Source organism: Balaenoptera ricei, chromosome 6 (assembly GCF_028023285.1).
Source record: "Balaenoptera ricei isolate mBalRic1 chromosome 6, mBalRic1.hap2, whole genome shotgun sequence".
Classification (NCBI taxonomy): domain Eukaryota; kingdom Metazoa; phylum Chordata; class Mammalia; order Artiodactyla; family Balaenopteridae; genus Balaenoptera; species Balaenoptera ricei.
In genome coordinates, this window is record NC_082644.1 from 13,584,888 (window position 1) to 13,598,126 (window position 13,239).

General features: G+C 43.4%; 1 protein-coding gene across 3 annotated transcripts in view; it reads right to left on the minus strand.

Moving 5' to 3' along the window:
• Positions 1-13,239, minus strand: part of DOCK5 (dedicator of cytokinesis 5) — a 217,608-nt gene that overhangs the window by 102,915 nt on the left and 101,454 nt on the right. For all 3 annotated transcript variants that reach the window (XM_059926858.1, XM_059926860.1, XM_059926857.1), the window contains 5 exons: positions 11,123-11,271; positions 7,825-7,960; positions 6,561-6,718; positions 4,958-5,039; positions 2,000-2,129 (listed from right to left, as the gene is read on the minus strand). In XM_059926858.1, the coding sequence (XP_059782841.1) occupies positions 2,000-2,129; positions 4,958-5,039; positions 6,561-6,718; positions 7,825-7,960; positions 11,123-11,271 (655 nt within the window). The remainder of the gene's footprint in view (positions 1-1,999; positions 2,130-4,957; positions 5,040-6,560; positions 6,719-7,824; positions 7,961-11,122; positions 11,272-13,239) is intronic.

Sequence of the window (13,239 nt, forward strand, 5' to 3'; positions counted from 1 at the left end):
AATGATCCACGCCACAGGTAATCCGTTTGACGATTAAAAGAAATACTGAGATACGAGACAATAATCGTAAGAAAAACTAAAGAAAAGGGAGGAAATGCTTTCTCAAATCAACCCGAACACATAGTGCATAAGGCTTGGGAATGAATAAAGTTAGTGAAAGGAAGCTGTAGAAAGCAGGGCATGACATCAACTTGTTATCAGCCCTTAATAGACCCCTGAAAACAATGCATGCACGCGCACACACACACACACACACACTGTAGAATTTGTATTTGAACCCCCAAATAGGCAGTTCATTTGTGAATGACATCACCTAGTTACTCCTAACTTCTGCTGATGTTTGGCATCAAGGCTCCAAGTAAATTAATCTCCACGCCCTGAATGAACACACACACACCCTGAAATGGAAGAGCAAATAAAAGCCTTGAGCTCGGATGTTTGAATCTCTATGGCCCAGTTTGAAAGACAATGACCTTGAATATTCCTTAAATCTTTTATGAAAGAATAGACTGCCATATAGATGGCTAAGCAGTCCTGGGCCAGGGTTCCTTGCCTTTTCTGGGCTTTTATTTTTATTTTTTTAATTTTATAGCTACTTTATTTATTTATTTATTTATTTTTGGCTGTGTTGGGTCCTCGGTTCGTGCGAGGGCTTTCTCTAGTTGCGGCAAGTGGGGACCACTGTTCATCGCGGTGCGCGGGCCCTTCACTATCGCGGCCCCTCCCGTTGCGGGGCACAGGCTCCAGACGCGCATGCTCAGCAGTTGTGGCTCACGGGCCCAGTTGCTCCGCGGCATGTGGGATCTTCCCAGACCAGGGCTCGAACCCGTGTCCCCTGCATTGGCAGGCAGATTCTCAACCACTGCGCCACCAGGGAAGCCCCTGGGCTTTTATTTTAATTCACTATCAGGAAGTAGTGCTGTCCCCTCTAGACAGAGCCTGGCCAACCTTGAGAGCAGGTGCAGTGCAAGGCCGTTCAAGGGATGCATGATGCACACAGCCTCCTGGGATACAGAAGCCGCCTCACCAGCCACATAACCCACAGGTCAACCCTGACAACGTGCAGTTTCTGGGCCCTCGCTCCAGGGGCAGAACTGATGGCTTTCAAAACTACTTAGTGACCAAAATGTCGGTGCAAGACCAAAAATATATTTCCTCCATTTAACAAACTACAGAGGAAAATGGAGGGCCTCCTGGAAGGTTATGGAGTTTGATTTAAGCCAAGGACCCTCTATGAAAGCAATGTTGCCTTGGGAGAGCCAATTTCCTAGACATACAAACCACTTTCCCAGGAGAATTTTATTCAATTAAAATCAATACGCAGCCGCAATCAGGGAAGATTACAACAGTCACACAGAGGCTTTACTGAGAGGGCCCTGCTGTGTAAAAGACACAGTGCTGGGCAGTGAGGGAGAAACAAAGGAGGGGCATCTAGGTGAGGACACAGAACCCACAAAAAGCTACCTGGCAGTTCCAGGCAGTAAACGCGGTGTGTCTGATGTTAACACTAACAACCAAATTCATCTTGCACCGTCTCTGGGTCTCCTCTCTCCTTCCTCCCTCTTCTCTTTCTTTTTTTTTTTTTTATTGTGGAAAAATATACATAACATGAAATTTGCCATTTTGACCATTTTTAAATGTACAGCTCAAAGTGGCATTAAAAACATTCACATTGGGCTTCCCTGGTGGCGCAGTGGTTGAGAATCCGCCTGCCAATGCAGGGGACACGGGCTGCTTAAGGCTGAATGACATTCCACTGTATGGAAAGACCATTTTGTCTATCCATTCATCCGTCAACAGACACCTGGGTTGCTTTGGCTACTGTGAACAACGCTGTGGTAAACATGGGTGTGATGATATCTCTTTGAGACCCTGCTTTTAATTCGTTTGGGGATACAGAAGCAGGATTGCTGGATCCTAATCTGGTTTTTTTAGGCCCCACCATACTGTTTTCCCAGTGGCCATACCATTTTACATCCATCTCGGGTTCTTTCTGTACCTGCTACTCCAAAGGGTCTTCGGAGCCCACATGTGTGCTTTTTGCCCTCCTTCAGCTCCATGTGGCCAACCCGGACAATCTGGCACACGAGGCTGATGCGGGGCCGGATGAGGTCTGTGCTGCTGAGGTCCTACAGGGGCGGAGAGAACAGGAAAGGAGGTCACACTCCATCACCCTGTCACGCTCATTTCTCTTTTCTTTTCACTCTACAATAAAACACCGTTCAGAGCATACTTCCTAACGCTGAAATATCAGAAGGGCTCCTCTCTTCCCCCTAGCCACCCAAGAACCATCATAGCATCAGAGAAAAATGACTGTATTCAAAAAAAGAATTTTTAAAAATTCCCCAGCTCCTACTTCAGATTTATAAATCAGATCGTATTCAATCTCAAGTCTCCAGTTTACGCAGGGTATTTAAAAATGGGGTCCCTTGTCATTGCTACTTTATATTCTGGCCAGGGCATATCTGAGCACCAGACGCGTTTCATTGTCAAATGAAATTAAAACTTACAAGACATTGACATTTACTGGGTATCTACACATGCTGGTGATATTTCATTTCACCTTCCAAATAATCCTGTGAGGCAACTATAACACAGAAATTTACATGCACTGCTTTCTGTAATTATTCATCTGTTTTATGAGGGATATCCATCGAGAGCTTCTGGGTGTGTGTTGACTAATGAGAAATGCGTAGATGAAATGTCTCTGTCTTTTTGTGGCTCATGCTCTATGCTTGTTTGTATTGCTAAGGATGGGTGAGTAAACGCACAAAAGAGCTCACATATCTCATTTGCTTTAATATCAGAAATGATTTAACTGCATCTCAAATTCTTTTCATGAAACAGCTATCCAAGGCCCCTTTACTGAATCAAGAATTACTTTTTAAACAATCAATCCATATCTATCCACTATAATCAAATTAACTCAGGTCTCCAAGATAGGAATATATACCGATGATGATATTAACCTTGAATTTCTACTCTAGGTTTTGTGAGGCTTCTGTTAATAGAAAGATAAAGACTAAGTGACTGGTTACATAAAGTGGGGCACACTGATATTATTCAATTATATGCAATCATTTATAAATGAAGTTTCTGTAGAATGTTCAATGACCAAAGAAATCAGTCACCGCATTTTATTTAACTGAAAAAGTTGGACATGAAATTTGCATATAGGAAGGGCCTAATTGGTGGGGGGAGGAGGGGAGGGGGTGAATTGCAGCTATTCTGAAACGGTATTGATTAGAAGATGGACCAATGATTCAACAACACCTTTCTGAATGTGTGTGTTTGTTTTTTTTTTTTAATAATGTACGCATTGACTGATAAATGCCTTTTGATTTCAGGGGGAAAAAAACCTCATATATCTTAGAATTGAGGAAATACTCTGCGTGTTGGGGAGAGGTTTTGGGAAGAGTTCTAAGCTCTTTTTTGTCGATGTTTACTAGGTGGTGAAGATGTGGATGGGTCAGGGCAGGGATAGTAATAGACCACTTTTGTCATAGGGGTAGGAGGTTAATAGATGGAATGAATAATAATAAGCAGGAAGGAAGGCAGGAAGGAAGGCAGGCAGGCAGAAAGGAGGGAAGCAGTGGACCAATGTTCCTTCTTATCACTTCCTCTGGTGCTTTACCTTAGACTCTGTTTTCCTTACTGTAAGAGTGGTAAGAGAATAAGCAGACAAAATATGGGTGTGGCTTAAGGGAAAAAGGGAGAAAAGGAAGCCAGTATCTCTTTTAGGCTTAATGGGAGCTGGAAAACCTGCCCACCAAGGCTGCTCAGAACAGGTGGCAGCAGCTCCAGGGCATTTCAAGCACTGATGGCAAAAAAAAAAGGGAGAGAATCCCAAGAAAGTTCCTAGTCCACGAAAAAGAGAGTCACCAGGCCCCAAGCTCTAGCCCAATACATTTCCTGGCTCTTGATCCATTTACAGCAGCACACCTCCTGCCTCGGGTACGTGGAGAAAGAGAGGGAAAAGTCCATTGAAATATGAGCCAACAATATCCCAATGATCTGTACTGTTCTAGGGTGTGATGGCTTAGGAGTGAATATGATTTGAACCTAATACATTTTTAGAGGGTGTCAAATTCAGAACCAGGCAGATCCATCGCCTGACCCTAAACATGGTCCTAAAGTAAATCGCTTGAGGAAATTGGATCCCAAAGATGACAGGTGGGGAATTTTGAAGTGTGTCCATATTTCATTGGAGATCAAAGAAGCCTAACTAAAAGAATTGTGGGCTGACTCACATGATAACTTATTTTTGAAAGGGCTATTTTATCTTGAAGATTATGAGTTTGGAGGAACTAAGGTGATTGGCAGTGGAAAGAATCAGAACATGTGAAATTCCTTAAAAATTTATTGAGTTAAATAACTGTGTCTGTGTTACACATAATTAAAAAAAAAAAAACCCTTTACACTTTGGAAAAAAAAAAAAAAATATGAGCCAACAGAAAAGTCTAGTCCGGTCTTTGCCCCTACTGTAACCTGGCTCTGGAAGGTTCCCCCCTTTATCTGCACAGCTCACGCCCTCGTCAACTGGAAGTTCTTGCTCAAAGGCTCCTGCTCATCAAGGTCTGCCTTGACCCACCTATTTAAGACAGCAACCCTCCCCCAGCCCAGAAACTCCCAATCCCCGCAAAGCACTCACGACCTCTAACATTCTATACAACTCCTCATCTATCTGATTACTGTTTATTGCTGACTTCCCCATTAGGACAAAAAGCTCCTTGAGAACCAGGACATTATCTGGTGTGTTCACTGATGTATCTCAAATGCCTGGCCTCTGACAGGTGCTCAATAAATATTTGGTGAATAAATGAGTGGCTCACTCCGGCTAGAGGGATTATGATGATTGTTATTTTCATGTGTTCATTTTTAAATTTTCCATATACTTGTCACGTGCACCTGTGAATATCACAAACAAAGGAAAGGGTTAAGCATAGGTAGGACTTACAGTAAAGACCGCTTGAAGGTTGTTGAGCTTCTCGATTTCCTTGGGCATTCCATTGCTGCCCCAACGAATTAGGTAGTTTTCACTGATAAAGGGAAACAAAATATTCTCAATGAGCACCTAACTGGGGAGGAAGCTGCTCTCAGTATAGACTTAATAGGGTTGAAAGGTGGCCCAGAAGAGCCCAGTGAAGCTCACCAGGCAGGTCTGAGACCACACCAATCACCACCCTCTGGTCTCCTGGCTGTAGCCTGGCTCTCCGAGGCACACCCAGTACAGCCCCATGACAAGCACTGCTCAAGACGGGCACAGACACAGTAGATTCTACCAGATTCTATCTGGGGTCTATCTTCCATCTCAAACCCTTTGTATAAAAGTTTCAGTTTTGCTGACTCAGGAATATAATTTTATAAGAATCATTCCAAGTCCATCCCCTGGAATCCACAGCACCACACAGCAACAAGCTTTCTATTTTAGATACAAACAATTTTGGGGCTTCCCTGGTGGTGCAGTGGTTAAGAATCCGCCTGCCAATGCAGGGGACACGGGTTTGAGCCCTGGTCCAGGAAGATCCCACATGCCGTGGAGCAACTAAGCCCATGAGCCACAGCTACTGAGCCTGCGCTCTAGAGCCCGTGGTCCACAACTACTGAGCCTACGTGCCACAGCTACTGAAGCCCGTGTGCCTAGAGCCCATGCTCCGCAACAAGAGAAGCCACCACAATGAGAAGCCCGTGCACCGCAACGAAGAGTAGCTCCCGCTCGCCGCAACTAGAGAAAACCCGTGTGCAGCAACGAAGACCCAACGCAGCCAAAAATAAATAAATAAATAAATAAATAAATAAATAAATAATTTTAAAAATTTATTTTAAAAAATAATAAATAATTTGTCAGTAATTACTTTTAACCATCTTCTCAAGAATAAACCTGTTTTCTTAGCTGCTCAGCGGCAGCATGACTGTAGGGTTGAACAAAGCCTATAATCATCCGCTAAAGTCTTTAATTTAGAGTAGTATTGGGTTCACAGCAAAGTTGAGCCGAAGGTACAGATTTCCCCTAGGCCCCCCTCCATGCCCAGCCCCCCCCTTTATCAACAACCCCCAGCAGAATGGTACAATCATTGTTATAATCACTGAACCTACACTGAGAGGTCATTATTACCCCGAGTCTACAGTTTATATTAGGGGTCACTCTTAGTGTTGGACATTCTATGGGTTTGGAAAAATGTGTAATGACACACAGCCACCATGACAGTATCATAGAGGATGGTTTCACTGCCCTAAAATTCTCAGTGCTCTGCTGAGTCACCCCTCCCTCACCCCTCTCTTATACTCCTTTGAATTCTCTGCTCCTGTCACCATGTTCGGATGAGTTTTCTGTGATTTCTAAGACCCAGGGAGTACACAAACTGTTACTACTGCACTGTTTCAGCAGCTATTCAGAATGGCTTAGCGACCCAAAGGGTTTTATTTTCTACTGCCTAGAAATCCTCCCCTTCTTCTCCATCTTCCCCTCTCAAACCCAGCAAAGAAATCTTCAGGGAGGAGATAGGTGAAGGCTGGGTATTTTTGCAAGGTTGACGGAAGATGACCTGGGTCTCTACTACCTTATGAACGTGGACTGGTCCGGGTCGTAGAGGGCCATGAACAACTCTGCGTCTTCCCCAATGTTGCAGACAAAGTTCTTGAAGTTCACATAGAGGCCGTAGGTATGCACGGCACTGAAGATGGACTGGCCCCGCAAGTCCAGGTTCTGCAGAATTGACTGAACACAGAGGACAAGATAGAAAAGCATCAGCAAGTGGGAAACACTAGCGAAGACTCTGGCCTGCAAACAGGAGCCAAATATAATTACCACCTGAGAGAAGCACTTACTGAGAAGAAAGTGTGTGTAAGTGGAGAAGTGATCAAGTGAGAAAAATAGAACCATTATTATTTAGATGATCAAGGCGGTCCTGTGAAGCGCCTTGAACCCAAGTAATTCAATAAATGCTGTCTAAAGAGCATATATCTAAAGGTTATGATAACTCAGGGTTTTAGTAGCTTTAAGAAGTTCTCATCTCTCACAACAGTTTCTGGCTAAACCTCAAAAGCATAAACATCATGATTCATTATCCTTCTTTTGGGGAATAACTCTCATTGCAAATAAGAGATTCCACTGGACAGGTCCACCTTCAGGCATGACTAGCCATTAGATCCAGAAACACAATGAAATGTTATTACAACTGTGCTGAAGAAATAAAACCTACAAACTAAACGAAATAAACAGAAACCTCTACTCATTAGAACAGAAAGACTGGAAGAATATATACCTAAACATCAGTATGTTTGGGCAGTCATAATATAGGTGACTTTTTTCTTTTTCTCTTTTTCTATACCTTTTGAATTTTTATTTATTGTCCAATTAGTATTTTTAAAATCTTTCAAACACTTCATTTGTAAATATTATTTTATTTGTTTTGGAAATCATGATCTATGTACTAAATACAGAAGTTTATAGAGTCAAGAGGCTTTTCTCCCACCCAGTTCTCCTTCTCAGAGACATCCATTAATTGTCAGTTTCTTGTCTATCACTACAGAGTTAGTCTGCACATAGGCAAGCAGAGATGTATGTATATTCTTTTTTGAAACACAAATAATAGTCTTTTATACACACTGTTCTGCATCTTGCTCTTTTCTGCTTAACGTATTATCTTTGCAATCTTCCCAGGTCAGAATATACAAAACTGCCTTGTTCTTTTTGTAATATTTTGCTTCTAAAATGAGGAAATGAATGATTTTCTAAACAACATTTCCACCTCTGTTGTCTTAATTCCCTTTGCTTCATTAAAAACAAAAGCAAAAATGGAAGCTCTGTGGCCAAAAGCTCACCTTCTCTTCTTGGATCTTTTCCTCAATCCTCTTCGAGGCCACTTCATGGGCCTTGAAGAGGGCGATGGTGCTGGTTTCATCTGGGTCCAAGATGTTCCCGTTGTCGTCCCGCACGACCAGATCCAACCCCAGCATTCTAGAAAGAAAGAAATGGTCAGTTGGTTCTCCTCATCAGGAGCAGACCCTTTCGTGAAGAGTCTTCGCGGAAGAACCCAGAGGATTCAGCTGAAAGGCTGGGTGCCGGACAAGTCAAGATAAAAAGAGTTCACTGGCTTTTCTCCTTTCAATTTTTGCTTCCTTTCCATACAACAACAATGCTAAAAAACTTATGAAAATGTTACCCAAACTCATATAATATGCAAAGTAATTTGGTCTGCAGAACCTCAACAGGAAAGGCAAAATGGGCGCTAATTCTAACCAAAATCGTCTGACCAATGCTTCTTTCCCCTAATCATCTGTAGTTTGCTATAGGAACTATGAAAGACGAATGCTCAGATATTGGGGTGCTTGCCCTGATTTCCTTAAAAGCACAGGCCTGGGGGACAGTGCTTAATTCAAGACTGTTTTTTGTTTGTTTGTTTGTTTTAATTTATTTATTTAATTTATTTATTATTTTTGGCTGTGTTGGGTCTTTGTTGCTATGCACGGTCTTCCTCTAGTTGCAGCGAGCGGGGCGGCTACTCTTGGTTGCGGTGCGCGGGCTTCTCATTGCGGTGGCTTCTCTTGTTGCGAGCACAGGCTCTAGGCGCACGGGCTTCAGTAGTTGTGACTCACGGGCTCAGTAGTTGTGGCTAGCAGGCTCTAGAGCACAGGCTCAGCAGTTGTGACGCACAGGCTTAGTTGTTCCGCGGCATGTGGGATCTTCCCGGACCAGGGCTCGAACCCGTGTCCCCTGCATTGGCAGGCGGATTCTTAACCACTGCGCCACCAGGGAAGCCCTGTTCAAGACCATTTTAAAGGAGATCAAGGGAGTTCTTTGGTGGCCTAGTGGTTAGGATTCAGGGCTTCCACTGCTGTGGCCTGGGTTCAATCCCTGGTCAGAGAACTGAGATACCACAAGACGCATGGCGCGGCCAAAAACAACAACAGCAACAAAAGGAATCAAAGAAGTTAAGTCCTGGCTGTTGGTATCACAAAATCTATCTCAGAGAATGGGCTCTGGTGTCAGCTGGACCAAGATTTGCATCCTGGTTTTAATATCTGCTAGCAAGGTGACTTTGGTCATCTACCTAATTTTGCAAAGGCCTGGTTTCCTCATCTGTAAATTATTCTCTACCCTTCAGGGCTGTTGTGTGAATTTAATGAGATAACGCATATAAAGCACACAGTACAATATCTAGCATATAATAGGCTCTCAATGAATGTTAGCTCCTATTGGCACAAGAAAACCCCTGGTTGTGTTAAGACGGAGCTCTGGGCGCTGCACGGGAATAGTAAGGGCCATACGGTCCCTGCATGGCACCAGCCCAGCAAGGTTTTTTATGCCCGATGTGCACACAGAAGCAGAAAAAATTGTGCTTAGTTCTAAGAAGTTGGGGACTGTGGTGGAAACAGGATACTGCGATCTGAACGCCCAGTTCATTCCAGGCGCTAGCAGTTTAGGAGTGAGGATGTCCAAAGGGCAAGAAAGCTCAGGGATAACGGTGGCACGCGCCAAGTCTTTGGGAAGAAAGCAAAAATGCCTAATTTCCCTCCTCCCTGTTTTATAGCATCTCCATCAACTGACTCAATCTGGCAGGTCCCTTGCCATGGCAGCCAGATCCACAGGCCACCCAGACTATGAGCAATGGGCCTTGTCAGCTGCTCAGAGGCTGGATCACGGATGTACTGACGGAGCCGCTTAATTTCTTGAGCTGCTTCCAAGGGCTGAAATGAAAAGGCCAGCCTGGTCTGCTGTTTGTAGGATGTTACCATCCTTTGCCAGAGACCAGAGGCCTCCAGGCTGATGCCACAGTGTGCCAAGACCCAAGAACACAGAGGCAGCATATGTGCCAGGAGGGAGCTGCTTTATCCCATCTTAGCTGTTTTTTAAGAGTCTCCCCAGGACTATATGACCAGCAGTGCAGCTCCTGCGGTTATAGTCCTATGAACAGACAAGGGCGGAGCAACTAAGCCCGTGCGCCGCAACTACTGAGCCTGCGCTCTAGAGCCTGCAAGCCACAACTACTGAAGCCCAAGTGCCGCAACCACTGAGTCCACGTGCCTAGAGCCCGTGCTCCGTAACAAGAGAAGCCACCGCAATGAGAAGCCCACAAGCCGCAACAAAGAGTAGCCCCCGCTCGCTGCAACTAGAGAAAGCCCGCGTGCAGCAACGAAGACCCAACGCAGCCAAGAAAAAAAAAAAAACAACTAAATGTCAAACAAATCATCAACGAAAACTGACAAACGAACCCAGTGTTTTAAAAAGAGCTGGTCAGGAAGGATGAATCATCCCAGGTCACCATCAATTTTGATGAATCGACTGAATTTTTCGTCTTCCAAAGGGCAGTAACATCTGGAACCTACATATCTGACCGAGCCAATCGGAAGATGAATGATGTGATTAACTCTTTAGAGGTTACTGGAGACAGGCTAAAAACAAGCTTTACTATTCTGGCAAAGCTGGTTTTTACACAATGTAAAGCAATGGTCCCACTTAGGGGAAGACAGAAAGAAAGAGACAGAATGAGTCTGATGCTGATTTAAAATCCTCTGTTAGAAGAAAGATAGCAGCGGGGGAGGGATAAATTAGGAGTTTGGGATTAACAGATACACACTACTATATATAAAACAGATAAACAACAAGGACCTGATGTATAGCACAGGGAACTCTACTCAATATTCTTTAATAACCTAAATGGGAAAAGAACCTGAAAAAGAATAGATACATGTATAACTGAATCACTTTGCTGTACACCTGAAACTAACACAACATTGTAAAGCAACTATACTCCAGTATAAAATAAAAACTAAAAAAAAAGGAATAAAGGTAGAGATAGTCCCAGGTCCCCGAAACTGTCAGCTTCTGATGCTCAGACCCTCTGAGATTGTCTGGCAGTGGAGTTGCTTCCATTCAAGCCCCATATTCCCTGATCATCCATCATCTCCTTGAGACCAGAGATCCAGCACAGGGTCTGGCCCATGAAGGGCACTGCCAAATTTTCTTCTACAAAATTAAATGTTTTCCAAGGCAGAAAGAGAACAGTTAAGCATTGTTCTTTGGCAACTCCAAGATCACAAGCTCGCAGTGAGCTGTGTCCTTAGCATGAATGTGCGTGTTTTTTTCCAAGTTCTCAGTGAAAAGTCATCCCTGGTTTACCTGTTCCCGTGATCGATTTTGGCTGTGACCTTCATCTTGAGCTCTGCCAGTTCGTCCTTGGGGAGGGTTCCAGACAGGATCTGGGATCGCCACTCAATCAGGCTGTACGTCATCTGCTGCAGCTGGCGGAAGAGCATGACCTTGTTGTTCTAAGGTGGGAAAATGAGGCAGAGGAAAGGACCAAAAAAAGAGGGAAAAAAAAGGTGTCATGGAAGATGAGAACATCTTTTGACCCGATCCTTTATAAGGTGTCATTTAAGCAATTAATTCTTCCATGCAGTGAGCTGTGCACATTGAGGCGACCTTGTTACATCACTAGGGTTGGCTTTGCCCTGATCCATTCCCTCTTCCTCCTTTGGTGCAGCTTTAGAAGCAGATAAGCACTTGTAGGATGGATAGAATGGATGGCTAGTCCTAACTCATCAGTGCACCAAATCATCCATGTCCCCTAAAATTCTGCCCACGTCCCTCCTTTCCTTAAAACCCTCCAGTGATTTCCACTGTCCTCCAGATACACTAGATCGCATGTAAGTCCTTCCTATCTTGGCTCTTACCCACACTCCCAGCTGCATTGTACACCGATCACTACCTGAAAAATCTACGCTCCTTCCACGCAAAGCGATGTCCATTTCTCCCAAATGCTCCGGACCCTCTCAGTAAGGGACTCCTCCACCTGGAACCACTTTTCTCCTCTTCCCCCCCAAACGCTCCTCGTCTCTCGCTCACACACCACACCCTCCTCCAACTGCTAATTCTGACATCTATAGAATCTCAGAAATCTCCTCCTCAAAACCCGAACTCTGGGTTGGCCGTCTCTCCCACAGCTGCTGGAATTTATTCCCGTGCCAGCACTCAGAACCTGGACCACCTTGGCTTTTTGTCCTCTCCCCTCAGATGGTAAGAACCTATAGGACAAGGAGCTTGTTCAGTTTTGTATCCCTAGGAGCTAGTAGGCACTTTATAAAATGTACTGCATCAGTGGATTCTGGATGGAGAGAGAATTGTAATTTCAGAGATAAGGGATAATCGAAAAGAGAATGTGAAATATTAAAGTCCCCACTGAATTGTTAGACCATCCAGAAACTGTTAGACCTGGAATAATGAAACCATTATTCTGGGCTTCAGTAAGAACTTCCTGTAACTGAACTAAAATTAACTTACGACCAGCTAATTATTTGTGCCTCAATCATATTAAGAGTCTAATACTTGATATCCATGCCATTATGACCTTGGTTCTACCTAAAGGATTCATTCATTTAAAAAACAAAAAAAAAGTCAATAAGCATTTACCACATGCTGGAAATAAAGTTCCTGCACATTCCAGAAGGAGAAGGCAGCAATAAATAAGCAAACTTTTATATACATATATGTAAATATATTAAAATTATATAGTAAATATAAATATATCAATATCATATATAATATTACATACATATATTATATGTATGTAATATTTATGTATACACACACAAGATAATTTCAGATTATAAAAAGTGCAAGAAGGAATAGGGCAATATGATAGGGTGTACCTGGGGGAAGGAGGCCACTTTAGATAGAACAGTCAGGAAAAACTGTTTTGTGCATTCCTTTTGATACACAAATATATACCATCACCCCCTATATACTGTGAGACCACTTCTTTTTTATTTATAGGTGAAAAGTCATGATATATTTGTATAACCATACACTTCTAAAATGATAGGGAATATTAGGATCTGCTATAAAAAAACTGCAAAAAAAGCCACACAAAGAAGTGGCTGATGGCTGTCCAGCATGTTCTTCAGTGATGCTCTTCTACAGCAATCCCAGGTACAGACGCCTGGGTCAGGTTATCGACTAGAATCAGGGCTGAAAATATCCAAGATACTCGTGAACAAGAAGTAAATGTGGAGTGAAGAGCCCTCAGCCTAAGTGGGGACAGTGGAGACATCAATGGGATTAGCAGATGTGGTAAGAGCCCTACAAGAAGTTCAAGGTTCCATGAGAACACAGAAGAAAGAGACGAAGAACTCATTTATCTGCGACTGCAATACGCTCTGCTAATACCATTGATCTGAAAAACACAGAACACGAAAGCTGATTAAAATTCTGAAACTGCCTACATTTTATGCTTTTAG